General features: G+C 35.6%; 1 protein-coding gene across 2 annotated transcripts; it reads right to left on the bottom strand.

The window, feature by feature from the left end:
- Positions 1–14220: 14220 nt before the first annotated feature.
- Positions 14221–19011, bottom strand: LOC129569810 (probable serine/threonine-protein kinase clkA). Of its 2 annotated transcripts, none has more exons than XM_055448977.1 (4): positions 18871–19011; positions 18235–18414; positions 16197–17294; positions 14221–16094 (listed from the first exon to the last, which is right to left on the bottom strand). In XM_055448977.1, the coding sequence occupies exons 2-4, from the start codon at positions 18345–18347 to the stop codon at positions 14348–14350; spliced, it is 2958 nt and encodes a 985-aa protein (XP_055304952.1). In that variant the 5' UTR covers positions 18348–18414; positions 18871–19011; the 3' UTR covers positions 14221–14347. The 2 variants fall into 2 exon arrangements, with proteins under 2 accessions (XP_055304952.1, XP_055304951.1); XM_055448976.1 differs by having other exon boundaries at positions 18556–18901.
- Between the last annotated feature and the right edge of the window lie 2401 nt (positions 19012–21412).

Here is a 21412-nt window from a genome sequence, read left to right as displayed (position 1 = left end):
CGCAGTTTTATTGTTCAGAGGGAAAAAAAATCATTAGCAGCGGAAGTTCTGTAATACATAATTGCAGTTTGGAAAAGGAAAAAAAAATACTGAGAATGTTCATTTCCGAATCGAGGACCGAAATTAAAATTGACAAAGTGATTTTTTCCTTCAAAATGCTCAATGACAATGAACAAGCTATAGATACGAGAATAAATGCGCAATGGCAATAAGTAGAAAAGAATGGAAAAGAATAACACACAAAAGCAGACTGGGCACACTATGGAAAAGAATTATGAGCAAATGATTATGACAAAGAATTACGACTGTGAAAAAGAATGACTGAAAATCGCTCTCCGAATGCTAAATGACAATGAATGCAACAGAAGATTGGGTTCAGTAGACAATCAACCATTTGGATTCGGTAACGATAGACAATCGACCATATGGTGTATTGTCATCGCCGAAAAATGATGAAACAACAATAAAGGGTGCCATAATTGTCAAATAATTACCGCACAACAGCCGGACAACGACGATAAAATGTAAATAAAAAGCAAAACGAATTAGATTTTCGAAGCCTTTTTCGGATAGGTGACAAATGGCCCAAGAAAACTTCAACAGTAGAAACCGCTTAATAATTTCAAACGGTGTTTCACATTAAACTATAGTGAAATTTGTCCATATATTCATAATGAAATCGATAAATGATTCGTCGGATATAACAATGTTTATGCTCACGTAACACAAAAGTGTAATAACTTTTATATGATAATGCATTAAATGCATACACAATTTTAATGTCATGTAATTTGATAAAGAGAGCTCTTAGCCGAAACTAGAAGTCGAATTAACACATTTCATTGTTTTGGTTTTTTTTTTCTTTATTTCGCTCACTCTTACTCTCTCTCTCCCTCTTTATCTGTCTCTCTCACTTTTTTCCATGTCTCTCTCTTTCGCTCTTCCTCACTTTCTTTCTCTTTCTTTCTCTTACCTTTTCTCTCTTTTTCTATCTTTTTCTCTCTTTCTCGCTCTTTCGCTCGTTCTATCTCCCGCCTACGCTTTCTTCATAATTAAATAAAAATAATTATTTGTTGTCATTGCCATGACTGCACTTCACCCCAAAAATGTGCAAGCACGTAAAGCGACCGCATTGGAAATACAAATAATATAAATGGAATTCAACAACTGTTGAAATCACATAAAAATCTGCGTTGCAACTGCATTTAACTACGAATAAATAGAAACAATATGAATGTATGACAAACAGTGACCGTCTCACTATCCACAGTCCAACTTAAATCAAATATAAAACAAACGCAAATAAAATCAGTTATAATAAAAAATGGCATGACAACTGAAACCCCTAATGAAATAGCAATTATTTATCAATTAGCAGGGTTACGCTTACTTCGCCTCGAAACCCGTCCTCCACCTAATATGTAGAATTGAATATTATTTAAGGCGGTTTCGGTGATATTTCGAAGTTTGTTTCATTGATAAATAACCGCGGGACGTTTTTCGATACTAGAAAAAACCCGTGTTTGGTTAGAAACAAACGAAAAACCATGAATCAACGATTCGAGTCATTTGAATGATATATTTTTTTTTCTTCAAATCATTCCCTTGTCAGCGCCATAATTAAAGTTGTGAAAGTGAAATTAGAACTGTTAACTCGTCATCCCTTTATTCTCTAGCTGTTTCCGTGAATTGTGAAATTTACATTCAACGTGTGTTACACGTTCAAATATTTGATTAAAGCTAACTCAATTAAAAAGAAATACGTGTGTTTTGTCGGAGTCATAAAGCCGGCAAAACCAAACTTTGATCGATGTTATCTTCGGTTGAAAATGAAACGCCACTGAAATCTCATGCTTTAAGCCACCTTCAATTCAATTTAAAGGCATCAACGCAAAGTGCCAGAGATAAAATCACAAAATATCTAACGGATTGTTGAACAATTCAACACCATAATTTCCGTTTTGTTCGGCTGTAAATGAATGAGAATGCAGGAAAAAGTCGAATCGTAAAAAAACCAACATCGAATGATTGGTGCATGAAACGAGCACACTGAGTCAGCCACCGAAAGAGTTGTAAATGAGTGTGCCGATAAGTACGAATAGCAGATAGCGCACAAAGCGAAAAAAAGCAATTTATGACACTTGAAGAAGTTCAGCCAGATGTAAGTGCGCTACGATGCAAGAAAAAAAATCCATTCACAAAACGATTGCATTTCATTCTGTTGCGAAAAAGTTTCGCTTTACCTCTTTTGCATGTGTGTGTGTGTGTGTTGCTAAGACGGTCCGCTCTCGCACATGAGACTAACACACTGAACCAAAGAAGAAAAATCGGTGGAAACAACAACTGGAAATTACGTAAGAACAAACAGCTCTAGCAGTAGCGTGCTGAGAAAGAAGCACGTAGACAATAGTGGAGGGGAGATCAGTCGCTGTCGTCGTCAACGACGTTCAACACAGAGCCAAGCTGAGTCAAGCTAAAACAAAACGACAGCCACACAGAATAAAACGTGAAAATATTATTTAATTGTAAGTTCACGTAACCGATTCCAGTTTTCACTTTCAACTGGTTCCGTTTACTTGGCTTCAGACGACTCGATGAACCGAATAAATCAAAATGTGTGCACACAAAGCCGACCAGCAGGTAGCTGCCGTACGAATAAAATAAAAACTATTTCCATTCTTTGTAACAAACGACTTTAACGGCGGAATTACAGCAACGGATGTCGGAAATTTCGTAAGTAAAAACACTTGAACCAGCAAAATTTCGATCGGTTTGATTTATAGAAGTTTTACAAAGAAGAAATAACAGATTTTCGTTTTAAAATGAATATTTTCGTTCACAGTTTTTTTTCTAAAAAAAATTTCACCGTTTTCTTCGATGCACAAATCTTACTCGTAGGCTACAACTCGTAGCAGACATAAGTCGAAGTGAATTTTTAGTTTCTCATAGCAAAATATCTCAAAGTATTGTCAAGTTACCTGAAAATCCATTGTCAACGGTGTGAAGATGCAAGTTTTACCGTAATTAGCGATAACAGTTTTAAAAACTTTGTCATGCGCCAACTCTTTTGTTCGCATCTAATTGAAAAACTTCAACTCTCATTTTCAACATCATGCCGAACTAAAATTCGTTAAAAAGATTTCTTTTTGCCTTGTCGGAAATTGCATGAACTTCGTTATAACTTATATGAGATAAGTCGAATTAGTGTGTTTTGTCTCACGAATGGCTGTAGTCGCAATGATTCTTCGGCTTTAGTTGTAAAGTTAGATTCTTGGGCCGTAGCGTCTGGTGCAAAATTGATTTTCATTGAAGTCGCATGACAGAATCCACATCTACAGTCACACGATAGAATTCACCAAAAAGTACTTTGCAAGTACTATGGTAAGTCGGTAAATGGCGTATAAAAGCAGAGATAGGTATAAGAACATGCACTTTCTAGTACTTTTGTACATGGAAAAATTCGGCAACGTTAAAATGTGATGAACGACAATAAATCGACAGCATGAAATTCAATTTGTTCATTTTTGCGGTAATTTATTGTCTGCGTTTAGCTTTCAAACCGGTAACATTTGAGCCGCATCAGTTCCGAATAGTGTGCATCTTAATGAAAATCTGTTGTTCCTTATATTTTATTAAGCGTTCGAAATCGCAGAGAATGTGGAATAATCATAGAGAGAAAATCCAAATTGCAGACAAAGTCGAAATGGTAAGAAGTCGAAAATGAAATCGCAATAAGGGAAAGACGTATATGAGTCTCATCTGATGAGAAGATGTTCTCATTGCGAAATTTTATTATTTCCTCACATTTTTCTGTCTAGCGATAAATAATCAGCAATCTCTCCTGCCCCAGTGCATCATGGCAAACAAATAGAAATTGGAATTAATACAAATTGTTAATATTTAGTGTAACTATCGAGATTGAGCGGGGGGGAGAAAAAGAGGACTATCAAGAGAAAGATGAAGAGAAGAAGAGAATGAGAGAGAATGAGAAGAGGGAGAAATATTGACGGAAAAGATGACGAGATGATCTATATTACGGCGTACGGAGCGAAACATCATAAAACATGTGTGATGTGTCGTAAACCATCAAAATGCCATTGTCATATCTATTCCATTTCGTTTCATTGCGACCGTTTTGAATGAGTCGAGCAAAATTGCCATAAACCATTCGCATTCTAACATCAGTCATGCCACATTGGCTCGTACGTTCTTCGTTTATGCAAGAAAATCAGTTTGTGGAAGTGAAGAGACGAAGAATGAGAGAGAAGAAGAAAGAGAGGATAGAGAGGAGAGAGAGGTGGAAGAAAAAGAGAGAACGAGAGAGACAGAACAAGTATTTAAATGCTTGAATGCTTGAAATCATATCAGTAACGCATATTTCATTTATAATATATGTAAGTATAGCAAACACTAAACGGCTTCGGGCGTAACAATAATGCATGAATAGTTTGAGGTGTCTCTGTCGTTTTTTGGGCTTGCATGTCAGCTATTACATCAGATAACAATTGTAATCTCTTGGCTCTTTTTGTACTCATTAGAAATGATGAGATATTCTTGCGACTCGTTGCCCGTCAACGAAAAATCATCATACATCAAGTGCACACAATCCAAGTGATTTGACGAACGGCATACGTCTCATATACATCAAATGGCATGTGATGTCAACCGATTATGGTCGCATTCGTCCATATTTTATTGACATGAATACCATCTCATATCGTTTTATTGCCTTTTATAGTATGCAACTTGCAAAATGAGTCCGATTCCATCGAGTAGAATTATTGTACCTCGATGTAAGTGCCACTTGTGCGAGGAAAGGGCATTTAACCAATTGTATGACGAATTCATCGAAAAATTGCATTGAAATTAAAAGGCAAAGTCAAATGGAAAAGAAACACTCATTGTTTCAAAATGCTACTGAACATGCAGCTCGTCCCATTGTTCCAAGTCGGAACTTCCAATGCTATTATCGACATAAGAATCTAAGTAAAATTTAAAGTGCATAAACGGAATCTAAATTGAAACTTTGCTTCGGTTTACTTCGATACAGCAGAACTCCTCTTTGTTTTCACAGTTTCTCTTCCTTTGCATAGTTGCACTCGGTTTTCAACTGTCTTCCTCAATCTCCCTCAGTCTTCCTATCTTCGCATACTGTTTGAGTTTAAACGAACCTACTTCGGAATCAGAACGAATAAAAATACACTTAACTGACTCAGTGACTCTTGTTCACTGGTAACCAGTGACTGGTTCATGAATGCGATTTTAAACGCTGAAAAAGTTTTCAGCACAACAAAAAATACCGTTGCATTGAAACGAAATTGAAGTACAACGTCTTTACTCTCAAGATTAACGGAAGCATAATTTTGGGCGTAAAACAATGTTCGCACTCTATTTTCGTTGTTTAAAACAAAACTTTCAAACAGGTTAAAAATACATTTGAAGTTTCGAATGGTTTTGAAACTGGTTGAATTTCGATTGAAAAAGTTTGTTTTCGGTTATTTGTACGAAAACTATAGTCAATTTATATTGTGAATTTGAACGAAACGGCAAAGTCAATGAAATTCGGTTTTCAATCAGCGAAGAATACCAATTTCCGACATTTCTTTAACTGCAGTAGTTCTTTCAAACGTTGAACCAAACTCTTTATTATGAAAAAAAAAATGAAAAATTGTTGGTGTTAAGACCGTAGACTGTTTGGTATACCGAAGTAGATATAGATACTATCTATTTATTAGATAGTTCCATAGTATATTGAATAGCTGTCGAATTTGTTCATTCGATCAATGAGGATTTCCGTGTAAAGTAGCTGGAACGGAGCCTCCGGATCGCAAGGAACAATTGGAATCGCACTATCTATTGTTTTCTAATCATAGAAATTTCCAATGAAAATTTACCAAATTACAAATTAAAAATCACAATAAGCGACAAGCTTTGATTCAAGATTTAAATCTAGGGCAGCCAAATCGAAGAAGAAACAATCATCAGAAGCTAGTCGGTGCGTTATGTAAGCGTAAAGATGCAAATTGTAATACGCAATTGCCATAATAAAGCCTAAATAAGATTGCACAAGGGACGCTAACTATGCGTTTAATATCACAATAACAACGCAAGCGAATAACAACCACAGCAGGCAAACCAACACAATAACAATAATAACCGAGGGACGCTCTCTGAAAATCGTAATAACAACATTAATTTCGGTATTGAATCGATGCACTAGCGTCACTTCAATAGTTGGTGTGTGTATTGGTTGAGGGTGATTTAACATATAAACACCAACTAGACCCTATTTTTACGTTTCAATACAGAATGCTCTGTATTGTAGAATCTACTCGGTAGAATTCACTCATTGGTAGATATTCTTCCGTGGTACGAACTACTATGAAGGGTGAGTTTACGCGGATTACTTCAATATCGGTCGATTCAGCTATAGTATTGTTGCACCGCTTGATGTCTTGCCTATTATTAAAGGAATGCTTGCATACCAGTAAGGTTGGTTAGTTTGGTTAGTAAGTCACCTCTGGTGCTTAAGACATTTGAAAGAATCAATCTTTAACGCAACTGCTTTGAATTTTTATAAAAAGAAATAATCTGAACAGATTTGAAACAGATGAATCGTCCTTGAACATACATAGTCTTTGTTTCGTTTTGTCTTGACAATACGGACAGACTTACTCTTTACAGGAGAGCCGTTAAGTGCGACTCTTTATTTCAAAGAATTTTGTCATTTTTTGCATTTCAAATGATTTTGTTCCGGCAAAAAAATAAGTTAATAAATTAAAAGATAAGAAACAAGCTTATGGGCGTTATTGTCAAAAACAATCCAATCAATAGCGAAGATTCTCGCTATAGTTCATTGTATCTCTACGGATGTTCGTTTTTATTTGTATTGGAAAAGGTTGTTCGATGCATATCTATTTATTAGATTTGAAGTGTGAACAAAACAAAAATCACAAAGAAAACCAAACCAAAAATGATCCTAATGCATTCTCTTTGTTATATTTATTTCGAATATTTGCATATTGATTGTATCAAAAATTCCCATTCGAAATTCGTAATGTCAATTCAACGATTTCGGACGATAAACACATCGGTGGGTATGATAAAATAATGGTTTATGTTTATGTATTTGGAATATTTTGTGTTTTCTCTTTTGTTTAATTCTTAAAATGAAACGGTGCGAAACTTCTGTTATTCTCGGTTCTAGGTTCCTGCACACTAAAAAAATATCTGTAAGAATTTACACAATAATAAAAATCAAAATGGGATTTATATGACCAATCGTGTAAAACATTAAAATATCGTGTAGTTTTTAATGTTTCAAAGTTGACGCAAACATTTGACAGATGCGTATATCGGGTAATAGTATTGACCAATTCATTGATTTATTTGAAATTACACGATATTTTATCGTTTTTACACGATTTGTCATATAAATCCATGTTTGATTGGTATCATCGTGTAGATTCTTACAGATATTTTTTAATGTGTGTTATTGTGGGTTCTAAGCAAGGGGCAAATCATCACTGAAAAGACTGAAAGCACTGAAACCCACTAAAAACAACTGAAGAGTACTGAAAAGAACTGAAAAATATTTTCAATACTTTTCAGTGTTTTTCAGTATCAAAAATAGATCGGGATTTTTGACAGTTGAAATTTGTTTTGACAGATCTGCCATCTATTCATTTTTCTCCTCGAAAATTAATGCCATTTTCACTACTTTCATATACAATGTATATTATACATACTAATAGATTGGGCACTGAAAGTACTGAAAAGTACTGAATTCAATTTTTCAGTAGTAATTTGCCCCTTGGTTCTAAGTATTGCACAATTTATGTTGAAATTCTGGTTTTCTATGGTAAATTATGCGTATTGCGTAACAAATTCTGTATTCAAGACAGGATACGTTCACCTTTAACAGCGGCATGTGGCATAAAACAACCATTAAAGTTCGCCGTCGCAGTCCACGGTCCGCATATAAGCTATGAATTTATGCGTGATCTTATTAGGCTCAAATGAGAAGCGTCTAAATTTGTCTACCTTTATTCTATTTCCATTTATTTGCGCTCTATCGAGTGGGTTATTTTACGTCGTGAATCGGTCTCAACTTGATGTCAAAGATTCTTAAGATTTGAGTATCCATCCGAATTAGTGGAATTCACATAATTTCTATGAAAATTCGTACTGACACGTGAATTTAAAAACAAAGCGCTCCATAAAGCCACTGGCTTAGTTCAGTTTTTAGCACCAATTCCGATCTGTATGATTGTATGACCATTTCAATGCGAATTCAATCAAATATTTCCGCACTGTGATTAATAACTTCATTATAAAGGATTTGCATTTTAAGTGAATTTTGACAGAAACACTAAGCAAACAATGAATCTTTATTGCTTTGACAAAAAAAAAAAACATGTGAACCATTAAATCATCGGAAATCTTTTGATCTGAAAATGATTTGTTTACCATGATTTGGTAAACCAAATCCAGATCATCTGCAATAAAACGGTGACAAGGGCACTTCATTGTGTGAAAATTCATTTCATTCCATTCGACTATATTTAGATTGAAATATTGATTGATTGCCGATGATTTTTAACTGTGAATTACAGTCTGTAACTTGATTTATTGCCTAGAACTTAACGCACATTGAATGGTTGAATGAAATTACCATTTTTTGCAGACATTTGAACTGAGTTCAAGCGGTTATGATAGGTAAAAAAACGAAATATGCAGAATTTCTTCAAAAGTCCTAGTTGATTTATTCAAATTTTATGAGTTTAAAATATTAGCCACTTTGTATATTGTTGGATAAAAAGCTAGCGAAAAAAATCTTGTTTTTCGATCAATACAACTATAAATCAGATAAAAACGACATATTTTGTTAAAAGATCATTTTATTCAAAAAATCACGTGAAACAATTAATTCGATTCGTCTCCTTGTTCATTGGTCGAGCGTTTGTATTTCAACGATGGGTTATATTCGAACAGATCTCTGAACACAACGACTTCGTTGCTGCTACATTCGCAGTGGCATTTTGGTTTCGGTGTTGGACGTGGAGTTGTTGTTGTTGTTGTTGTTGTTGTTGTTGTTGTTGTTGTTGTTGTTGTTGTTGTTGTGATTGGTCGCTTTGTTGTTGTCGCTGGTGGCTCTGGTGGAATGTACGTGTTACGTGGAGTTGTAGCGTAAATGTTGCAATTGGGCCATTTTCCTAAGTGAGAAACGAATTCTATTATTAGAGAGCTAGACTATAACAATAGGGCTTCACATTTTTGTGAATGTGACTTCCGTTTGAAATTATAAATTTCAACGTGAAGCGCGAAAAATCACAAAAAAAACTCATTTTGTCACACGACAATGAATGAATGACAATTTTGAATACACTTCAATGAATCAGATACGAACCTGGATATTCTGGTGGGCATTTTGGAACAAGTTTGCAGTTTGGTTGGTAGTCACCTTCTAAACCAGGTGGACATGGGACTCGTACACATTCTCCGTTTGCGTTACGGTGGTCTAAAATGAAATATATTATTTAGTTGATTCCAGTTGTTCACAGGCTTTTGTAATGAAATTTCCACTGTGAAATGCAATTGTTTTAAACATACGATGTGGTGGGCATGTTGGAGGAAGTTTATGACAATCTGGATAAATTCCGACCAATCCTTGGTCGCTGCATGATGGTGGTGCAACACAGTCGGGCCAGTAGCCAGTCTTTGATTTGTATGATGCTGGGCATGGCAACCAATGACAGTCTGGGTATTTGCCAGTTTGATGGTAGCTACAAGTCTGTGGAGCTGGATAGCAATCGGGGTATTGTCCGATCAGTCCCTTTGTGTGGCATGTTGGAGGTGCAACACAATCTGGCCAGTAACCTTTACGAATGCAAATAAAAATTTTCAATAAAATTAAATTAAAATTTCATTCGATTAAAATTTGCTGCTGTCTGCTCTCTACTTCTTCTTCCGACTTCCTTTCAATCATCAATGATGATTCGTCAATGATGATCACAAGCGTGAAAAATGTGCGGTTTTCTTACTTCTCTTTGAGAAAAAACGGCAATAAATTTTATTGAAATGTCGAGCGGAAATGTCTTCATTCAAATATTTCCATTCAAATGTCATCTCCTTCCAAATATTTCGATTTGATGCAACTTTTAATTGATCTTTTGATTGATCTTTTGAACAAACATTAAATTTCCTGATCAAAACTTTCTAAAGCACCTATTTCACAATTACTGTGACTATCTCACCTGTTTTGGATGAGTATCCAGCTGGGCATCGATCCCATTCGCATTTTTTTCCAACCCAGTGATGTTGTGGTGGGCATGGTGCTGGTGTTGTTGTTGGAATGTACCATGGTCGGCAAATCCAGAAGATTTCATCGAATTCGTATTTAAAGCCATTCTTATGTTCACAAACGCACTTGTTGTTCACTTTCGATGATCCAATTGGACAAGTGCTCTTGTCAACGATAACACACTCACCAGTTTTTGGAACAAACACTAAACCATTTTTACAAACACAATTTGGGAATGTACCTTCAATGCCTGTGTGCGAATGCGTAAGATGTTAACAAAATTATTTTAATTTTTTTTTTTCAATAAAAAGTGTTAATTCAAAATGTTCCAAGTAAAACGATTTTATCTGAACATAATAAATAAACGGAAATTGGTCAATTCAACACAAGAAATTCAATTTGAAATTTAATGTCACTGCAATCTGAGTATGTACCTTTTGGGCAAACTTGAAACACATTAACTTCGGTCGAACAAACATTGTTGACTTGATCGTATGGGAATTCGTCTTTGCAAATACAATTTGGATATTCTCCGGCGCTACCAGGTGGGCAATAAATTTTATCCGCTGATGCGGCAGCGATAAAAATCGCCAAAATCACAAAGTTTCTCTAAAATAAGAAAAAAAAAACACAAAAACATTGAAAGTGAATCAGAATATGGACTTAAAAGTGAATTTAAAGGGAAATGAAACGATATTTCACAACACACAATAGAACAATAGTAAAAACTGTAAACGAACCATTTTCAGAAACTTTGATAAAGATTGAAAAGATCAGAATGAATGACGAGTTCGATTCGTAGCACGTATTTATACGTTCTACACCGATGGGTGGTTCAGAGAAGGGAGAGTTGCTAGCATCTTATCAATTTTATCTGTAGCATAATGAGTTGCTCTCCTACCGTAGAAACAACGGCGTTGATATTTTGCTAATGTGACTGAGAACAAACCTGTTTGCGAATACGAATACGTGATCTAGGCCAATAAAATTTGGCTAAGTACATTTAAGTGGCGATTAGATCTCACCTAATGTCTCCAGTTCTTCTCAGCCAACAAAGACGTTACAGAAATTTAAACAAAGAAAAATTTAATGAATGACCACAAATTGTTTGTATCCATTTTGTTCTAAATTTTTACCGCTGTTTCTGACGCCAGTATCTGTGTCTGCGTCTGTATCTACTGTATGCGTATCATCAAACAACTTTTTCTTCAAATGTCGTGCTGAATTCACAATAAATTTTTATTGCTTGACTCTCTTCAATGCAATTCTCGTGCGAAAACGTTTCTTCTTAAGCAGTTTATAGCTTTGACCATGATGAATCAAGTTTGAAGACGAACCGCATATTCATATTTCAACATTAACAACTTGGCTTGCCAGAATCTTTGAAAATTTATGTTTTTTTGTCTCTCTTTTATAACGAAAAACATTTGATAAAAAGTGAAACCATAATGATTTACCGTCAACGGAATGAGGAGAAGAACTTTTTTCAATTTCTGCATCATAAATTTCATTTTGTGTTTTTGTTTTACAGAAAAATCTGTGAATTCTGATTAAAATTGGAATTCTGGGATAGTTTAAAAAAAATGAGATAAAATCTGCATTTTATAGGTAAAAATTCGCATATTACGTCAAATTTACACGATTTTCAAAAAAAATGGTCAATGTTCATAGATAAATTTATAGAAAACATCCAGAATGAATCTAATTCGAAGTAATTATTTCCAAAGCATACATTTTGACTCCTTGAAAATAGTACCCTAACAAATAATTGCACAAATCTCCAATGACAAATAATTTTATCGAAAATTGTATACAATATGGGACAAATATCGAAGAGTACAATAGACACAAAATGATACAAAGACAAACAGAGTAACATATGGACGGGTGAGAGATTAGAGCATACGAATACTAGTATAGGAAAACGAAGAATGAGGTGATATATGAAGAGAGTAGGACCCCACTAATACACACACACCCGAAGCGAATAAGAGCTAAACGAAATAGAGATTAGCCGAAGAATGGCACCCCTGTTTTTACACTCACTGTCTATCGCTGACAATCGCATTATTTTGATTATTATTATTTTTTATTAGTGTCCCAATTTGCGTTTTGCTTTGAACCCACTTTTTATCAATTAGATTCATTTGTGACGGCAGGTTTTGCTTTGTTTATTTACTTTTTGTTGGCTTTATTTTCGCTGCACAAAAGAGGATGAAAGTCGAAACAAAAACATAAATCCAAAAAACGTTAATGTGTTCATTAGGACGCAAAAAAATCGGGACTCAGAATAATCTCTCTCACACACACTCACTCATTCTCTCTCTCTCTCTCTCTCTCTCTCTCTCTCTCTCTCTCTCCCTCCCGCCTTTTCACTCCTTCAATCTCTCTCTTTCGCTCTTTCAATCACTCACTCTGTCGCTCTCATTCATACATAGGCAAACTCTCTGTCTCTTTCTCCCACACTCTGATGTGTTTTGCCGCAATAAACACGATCGAATATTTCCGCTAAATATTGGAAAGCAAAAGAGCGTGTATTAGAGCGTGTTTATCGTATTGCATCGAATGTGCCATTTTTTGTCGGATTTCATACAAATCGAGCGGTGTTTATTCGAGTCATTTTCGTGTTTATTTTGTAAATGTACCAAAAAATAAAAGGATAAAAAAGCGCATAAGGACATGGAAGTGTGTCTTTTAATCTCCACTTTTTGTCTAATAGCGCGGAAACAATAACACCGATAAATTGTTGTGTGTTATTTTTGCTGGAAATATTCGCTTCAAAAACTGAGATGAAACGGTGCGAGTTTTTCTGTTGAAATAATATTGGGCTAATTGTTGGAAGGCAACGAGCGTATTTTTTATTAAGTATTTTCATTCGCATCAACATAAATAAACAAAAAAAGATACGACATTTCGAGCACACACAAACACACATAAAAAAATGATAATCTTCTTTCGAGCACAGTTAGTTATATCACAAAAATTGGGTTCCATTCATTTAGCTGGCTTATTGTCTCAATAAACACCGAGCCACTTGTTTTGGGCGTATACTTTACTATCAATTTTGACTATGATTGCGGTAATATTCGTTTGTGTATTCATTTTTTTTTTAAATATGCATAATCTTCGGCTCATCTGCATTTCATCCAACCCTCTTCATTATTATTTAGCCACTTGTATTGGTTAAGAATCGCATGCATTATTATGTGCGCGGTGTATTTGCATGAAAACCATTTGCACAATGGTTCGAAATGTCTGTGCCATGCACTTGCCGTAATGGGTTTCGTTTGTATGTATTTTCACGCTTTGACGGATCAAAGTAACAAATTCGATCACGGCCAGAAATGATTGAATGCAGCGAACAACAGAAGCGTGAATATATCAAAGGGATCATATCAAAAGGTGCGGCTTGTTTCATTTATTATTTTGAATAAAATGTGAATTGACACCTGTAACCACAAAAACCATTGTGTTGAACTGGAAAAAAAACACAACCCATGGACGCTGTTTCGCTTTTGACGATGTGCGTTATTATTTTTCTGCCAAAATAAGCATCGACAAAATCATCGGATTATACTCTCGGTGCGCACAAAATTTGTTTCAGTTGACTGCATAACCAAGCGACAATGCAAAGGCTGAGTGTATAGGGCTTTCACAATGGGAATCCATTTAATTATATTACCGATTGATATTTTTCTACCGACAAAATTGCACTATTTCTTTTTCCTCGTGTCCTCCGACTCTCCATTTCGCGTCCGATTTGCATTCAATACGCTTTTTATTTCACGCTTCACATCCCTTTTCATTGATCAATTTAAAATTAAAATGATTTCAATACAAAAAAAAAATGAAAACGCATGTTTATTGTGATAAATAAACATTTTAATAGAAAAAAATCAAAAAAAAAAAAAAATAATTAAAATTACAAATATGTGAAAATGAGTGAAATCGATATGGAAATGTATATACGGTTACAAACTAGGAAACAAATAATCACAATTTTCGCTTTTATTCTACGGACGGGAGAACCCCATTTTTATCGATTTACACATAAACCTTTTTGCCAGCTGCATTGATGTAATACACAGTTTTACCCTCTCCATTTGTTACATAAACATTCTGACTAGAATTATCGTCACTCTGCCTATTTAGACTCGAACTGGTGTATCGATTGTATGACGGGTAATTTTGATTGTTTTGATAATTTGAGCTCGGATTTTGTTGATAATAATTAGAGTTTTGATGATAATTATTGCTAAATGATGGACGATAATTTTGTTGTGTGTCAGCGGTATAGCGATCAGTTTGACCAAATGTTACACGATTTTCGTTGTTGCTGTTTTGTGGACGATTGTTTCCATAGTTAAGAATTTTGCCATATCGATTCGAATATTTGTTGACATATTCATCGCGATCGAATCGTAAATTACCCGTTCCGGTTCGATCGGGGAATATCATCTTCGATGGTCGATGTGTAGCAGCGTCGTAGTCGTCATTAAATCTTACGGGCTCTTGACCCGTTTGATGATGATCGAATCTGAATGAGTTTTGTCCCGATTGATGGTTGTCAAACCTCACTGATCCTTGACCCGTTTGTTGTTGATATCGATTTTCGTCAGTTTGTTCAGCGTTGCCTTGAAATTTGACCAATTTGGGTGATCGATGGTTTGATGCAATTCGAAATTCATCATTTTTGGTATTATCACCAAAATGCACCTGTAAATTGCTTACGAAATTCTTCACTGGAGTCGGTCCAATGATTCTGTCCATAAATGGAACATTTTTTTGGCCACGATTCGAATTGAACACAAACTTTTGTTCATATCGATCGTCGTCGTCTGAATAAATGTTCGGTTTTTTGTTTAATATTCTGCCTTCGACACCATCTTCTTGTTCAGCGTCATCATCGCTTTCAATCTGGGTGTCATCCTCATACTCTTCAGAGAATTTTAGTTTATCTTGCGGAAATGTCTCTTCTGGAAATTTCAATTTCTCTCTTGAAGCAGCCAATTTCAGTTTGAACGCACTCACTTTCTTCGGTAATTTCCTATCATAACCATGGAAATCATCGATCTCCGTCGAATTTTGACCGTCATCATATTCAACTTGAATGCTTCTTTTATTGATTTTACGTCCGGCAAAACGTTGGCCAACGAAACCGGTGAGCAAATTGCCAACCAATTCGGTTAAACTTTGACCTTGATCATCGGGCGGTGCTTTCGACGGTTTTGTTGCTTGATTTGTGCCACTGACTAAAGTGGCAAAATTACTTAACAAACCAGCATTTGTGCCCAATGAACTTAAATCAAAGCCGGAGCCACCTCCTGAGCTCGAACCTGACCCACCTCCATTTAATAGGCCAGCCAAGCCACTGAATAGATTTGCATTCGCTCCTAGGTTACTCAAATTGATTCCGCCACCACTGTTGATGGCTTCGGCAATATTCTGAAGAGCAGCAAGATTTGATTGTACCGAACCATCGTCCGAGGGTTGGCCTTGAGGTTGAGGTTGATTTTGATGGGTTTGATGATAGTATTGATTTGAAGCAGCCGGACTTTGATATTGATTTGGATTGTATTGATTGTTTTGTTCATCACCAAAGGCTGCTCCGCCGTTGAAGAAACGGAAAAATCCACCACGATGGTTGTTCAAGTAATGGAGCAATTCGTCTTCGTTTCGAGGGCATCTTGGATACGCTGTGTGACAATTATGTTCACCGGAAATCAATCCAAGCAATGCGGCACGACCATAAACCAATCCTGCTGAGTTCGAAGGCACAGCCGATATTATTCTGAAAAACATGATTGAAAACATTGAAACAAGACTATCCAATTGAAAGCGAAGTTCGCTGAGGACAAACATGTTTTTAATGAAATTGAAAAAAAGCACTCACGCTGTGAAAATCGGTGAGCTCAAAATGGACGGTTGCCTCCGTTGGCTTCCGACCATTTGGCAAATCACTTTCGGTATGCATTGATAGTCGTCATTTCGAGTAATTTCCTCAATTGCCTTTGAGAATTGATTCAATGGATTGGTTGGGCCACCTCCTCCAAATGGTGATCCACCATTGCCCGATCCAAATTGTGGGCTTCCCTGTCCAAATTGTGGGCCTCCCGATCCAAACTGTGGACCTCCTGTTTCATATTGTTGTTGATTGTACGGATGCGGTGGTCTGTTTGCTAGGCCAGCGCTTACACTTGGAGGTGGCTGATATTGGTTTACTGGCGGTCGACCTGAAAATAATTCTGAAGCTCCTTGACCAATGTTTGTGAAGAAGTTGGAAATTGATTCCGCAATGCCGCCTTCATTTCCACCACCATATTGACCGCTTTGCGGTGGTCGCAAATTGTAATTTTGCTGTGATTGATAAACCGGTCTAGAACTGCCACCGTATTGATGCTGTTGATTTGGGTTGTACAACGAAAAACTTGGCCTTTGTTGCGGCAGAATGCTCACTTGTGGCCGATTTCCCACCGCATAATTTCCTGTTACAATCTGTGAGTATCCCTGATCATATGGCGATTGGGATTGATATTGCGGCGGTTCAGTGTAAATGAAATTGCTGTTATCAACGTATTGCTGCGACTGCGGGCTGTATTGCTGTTCGCCAAAATTTACTTCATTACCGTCTGGTGTCGGGTAAAATGGTCTTTCTGGCTGCGACTGGGATTGTTGGGCATACTGATAATGCTGCTGTTGCAATTGTAACTGTTGCTGATATTGTTGTTGTTGCTGCTGTTCCTGCTGCTGCTGCTGCTGCTGCAATAATTGTTGCTGCTGTTGAGCTCCATATTGCGAAGTGTACAAGTCATTTTGCAAATTTGGCGAAAATTTCGGATTGGGCTTGTATGTTTGTTGTTCCTGCTGTTGTTGCTTCGGTCTTGAGTCTTGCACCTGATTACTACCATCAATGAAGTAGACGTCCGATGGCGATGGTTGGAAATTTGGACTTGCAGATTCTTGTTGCGGAAAGAAACTTTGCAACTGACGACTGTACGGAAGGAAGTGAATAAAATTGTGATGAATTATGGAATGCTCTATAAGCTTCATGGTTATAAACACACAAAAAATTTGTTTATTCATTTTTCATTAATCGGAATGAACTCATCTTCATACGTGCCCGATTGATATTACTTTCATTATTCATTTGTTTATTTATTAAAATGACAAAAAAAACTTTCACAAAATTTTGTACGATTCAAAAAATTGGAAACAATCTGTAAACCATTCATGGGTTTGATCGTCTAAAGAAGACTTTCCAAATGAGTAAAAATAATTTGAAATAACTATAAAGACCAGCGGATTTAAAACGAAATGTTTTGCAATGTATTTTTTTTGGAAAATTTAACTTTTCGATTGTTTCAAAACATGATTTTATGTTAAAGGCCTTTTTGAAGGAAATTAAAGTGGGAATTTCCCCAAATTGAATTTATTGTGCATTTCAATCAGCCTAGCGATCATTCGCACAAAATAAAACGTAATGATTAATGATCAATGAATAATAGCCATTGACCATTAAGGCTAATAAATTCTAGTTGCAGACATTTTTTCCATTCGATAAGTTTGGAATGTGGTTTCTCTGTATTTTACTGCAGTAAAATTATCATTTGACTTCAAATCTGAGAGTGTTCGAAGTCTGGAGTGAAATTCCGTGAGAAGCCAAACTCATATTTTGAGTCCGTAGACCCATAGAATGAAATTCATCCGCAATGAAACATAATAAGTCTTGAAAAAATGAAATAACGCTGCACTTCTTGGTCTTTTTTTCATTATTTTTTTAATTTTTTTCTTCTTTCAATATCATCTCTTTTCATTAGCAGGGCAGTAAAAAGAAAAACTTCATTTGAAAAAAAAAATTAAAATTCACTTCAATTTGAAGTCTTCAATGATCAAATAAAAAAAATCACTATTTTGAAACAAACAATGGTTACCCTTCGGTTTTCGGTTTCTCTCTTCGGTTCACATTCGTTCCAAGCACATTCCAGTTGAATAGTGCAATCACCCACAACACTTTCAAATTATACATTTTGTTCCTGAGTTCCATGCAATTCGCGCCGTCAATTCGATTTCAAATATTTACATTGGCACAACTTTCTGTTTTTTTTTCGCAACTAAATGAAGAAAAAGAAGTAAATCACTTTAATAAATATTGTAACAAAAATTACGAATTATTTGTATGGATTTAAAACCGGATCACATTTTCGCAGAAGAGTTTGGAAAAAATATTTTTGATATTTTCTACAAAAAATTACTTTATTTTCAGAAACGAACTACTCTTGAACTTGAGTGAAGCGTCAATCGAACTTCAACACTTTGAATGAATCTAAGCTACTTTATTTGTAAACAGTATTTTTGGAGCGCTACAAAACCACAACTAAATTGTTTTCAGTTGAAAAAAAATAAACGAAAAAAAAAGTTCGTTGAAATAATTCCGAAAAGAGAAAAGTCAGTAGAAACCCAATGAGATCAAAATGTACGATGTGAACGAACTGAAAAGATCTGAATCTTCTCTGCAAAATTTCCGTTCGAGCACACAAAACTGTACACAACTGGCTACGACTACGTACTTCTACAACTGCTGTGAAACCGTGGAAACGTGCAGCGGATACCGTAACTGAATCACTAATGAAAGTGAATTTAAGTTTACTTTCTGATTCGACCGTCGGTTGGTTAACATCTCAGTTTTGTTTGGTTTTGTCTTCATCTTGTGTGCTCTCTCTCTCTCTCTCTCTCTCTCTCTCTTTCTCTTTCTTTCTCTCTCTTTCTCTCTTGTTCGCATCGTAAACGTTTTTTTTAATATTCCCATGAGTCATGTCTTGAATTGGTTGAATTGCTCCAAAAGAGTAGTTTAAAAAATTGCAGAGGTGAAAAGCGACGACAATGTTCCACTCTTCGGCAGATTATTCGATATGAATTGAGCGTGTGCCATGCAAAACTGTGTCATTGTGGGTGGTATTTCAATGGTTGTTGTCCATCATTTTCAGACTTCATTGCAGTCCATCGTTTTAAGATTTCATTCAATGCACTTTTCACTGTTTATGTCGATCTAGGCAACGAGCCCACGTCCGTAAACTCAATGGGAAATACAGCCGTTGCGACATGTTACCTTGCAAAAATTCCAAAAGATCATCGGCTTTAATACAGACCATTATTTCTATTTCTACATCGTTTGGTTTTTTTTTCGTTCGTCATCGATTTACCGAAGAATCGAATCATGGAACAGATAATACGATTATTGCATCGACTGTTTGCATATGAATTATTCATCAACTTATTTGGCGGCGGCTCTATCGTATGTTTTATTTTCGCTCCATCGCTCTCTGGCTCTCTCGCTCGATCTAACAAAAAAACCGCAAACACGAAATCGATTACAACATCGCACCTCATGACGAACACAACCTCAAGACTTGATGGCATGTAACGACTCGCCGAGTGAAAGTTATTATACCATTTTTTTTCGTTTCATTGTTTTGTTTTCGATTTTGTTGGCCGCTTGTGTCGCGATGTGTATATTTTTTTATTACTTGCTCAACCGCTGCTGTTCAATGATTAGCATTGTTTTTACTAACGAATCGACTAATTGAAATGTTTTTATGCTTTAATCGCCGTCAATTTCAACAAAAATGCAACATCAATCAGAACATCGTTAATAACACGGATCGGAAGAGAAAAGCGGAACCGGTTTGAATTTGGACATTAATTACAATATGGGCCAATTTTGGATGGAAATGCCATAATATTTGAATTTTAAATGGTCTTCATCATTACATAAATTTTGTTTTAATCCGACATCCGACGCGTTGACTTTCAACTTTGATTTGAATAATAATTTGTTTTTGATTTGATTTTGTTTTCCAAGAGACTTGACTTCATTTTGTCGGTTCATACAAAAATTTTGCTATCTCGATAGCTTTGAGTCAAAACAAATTCAACTCAAATAAATCGATACATTTATGTTTTATTTCACTTTTTGCTAATACCACTGTTTGTTTGTTTTTCAATATATTTTATTCATCGCAAGTAATCATAATACTTTTTGAATTGAGCATTTAATTGCCATTGAATGCGAACAGTGCGGAACATTAAACCACTTTGTAATCTATTAAAAATGAATAACGTAGTTTCGAAAGGAAATACGACACACTATCCCGTTTTCAAAAACTATTAAATTTAACGCCTTTTCATTATTATTAGTGCCTACATCTATAAAAAAAAATATACTTTTTTCATTCGAAAGAAGCAAGAGTGTCCACGATGAATTATAATGCCGAAGTGTATCATCAATATTACCATTGTCCAACTTCCCACACACAAAAATGGTCAAATATCAAAAGTCATTACAATCAAATGTCAATAACTGTATCAAAGTCAATTCTCGTGCCGAAAACATAACACAAAACTAGTGACATCCATTATTTTAGTTAGCGATACGTAGTTAAATCGAGTAGTTGATGGAAAACCATGAAACAATTGACCTTACACTTCAAGTTAAATATTTTCTATGAAAGTTCAAGACTCACTTAAATCATAAACAAAAATGAAATATTCCGCAGAATTAACAGTGCAACTGCGTCAGTTGGGTATCTTCCATTGGGGCTCTAGTCTCAAGGTCAAAAATATTGCTATAGTTAAACGATGTGGTTTACTTGTCAAATATTCTTGCAACAGCTTCGTATCTTATAATTGAGCCTAAAACATCCAGAGAACATTCGGAATGCGTATTTTATGTGCTTGGTGTACTGACACACTTACATGGTATTTGGATGTTCTTTTTCAAAGTGAAAAATATGGGACTCTCCTTGATGAGCTTAACTCAATCATTCAAAAAAGCAAGTTAAAATAATTGATTTATTTTATCTCATTTTTGGAATCATTCAAACTTTTAATAAAAAATATGAAACCCTAATATCATGTGTGCCTCTTAAATATTAATGTGTACCTTTTAAATTTCAGGAATGATTGATCCCACTGTCAATTCGATCTACACAAAAACTAACCCAAACATCACATGACGAAGAAGCTACGCATTGCTGTCGGAATATGCTCTTTGCTTTGCATTGTCCCTCCGGTCTTGATTTCAATGTTCAGCTACGTTTCATCCGGTTACTC

Source organism: Sitodiplosis mosellana, unplaced genomic scaffold, assembly GCF_009176505.1.
Source record: "Sitodiplosis mosellana isolate CC-2019 unplaced genomic scaffold, AAFC_SMos_1.0 Smas_scaffold_44, whole genome shotgun sequence".
NCBI classification, from domain to species: Eukaryota; Metazoa; Arthropoda; class Insecta; order Diptera; family Cecidomyiidae; genus Sitodiplosis; species Sitodiplosis mosellana.
This window is presented reverse-complemented; position numbering and strand designations above follow the sequence as displayed.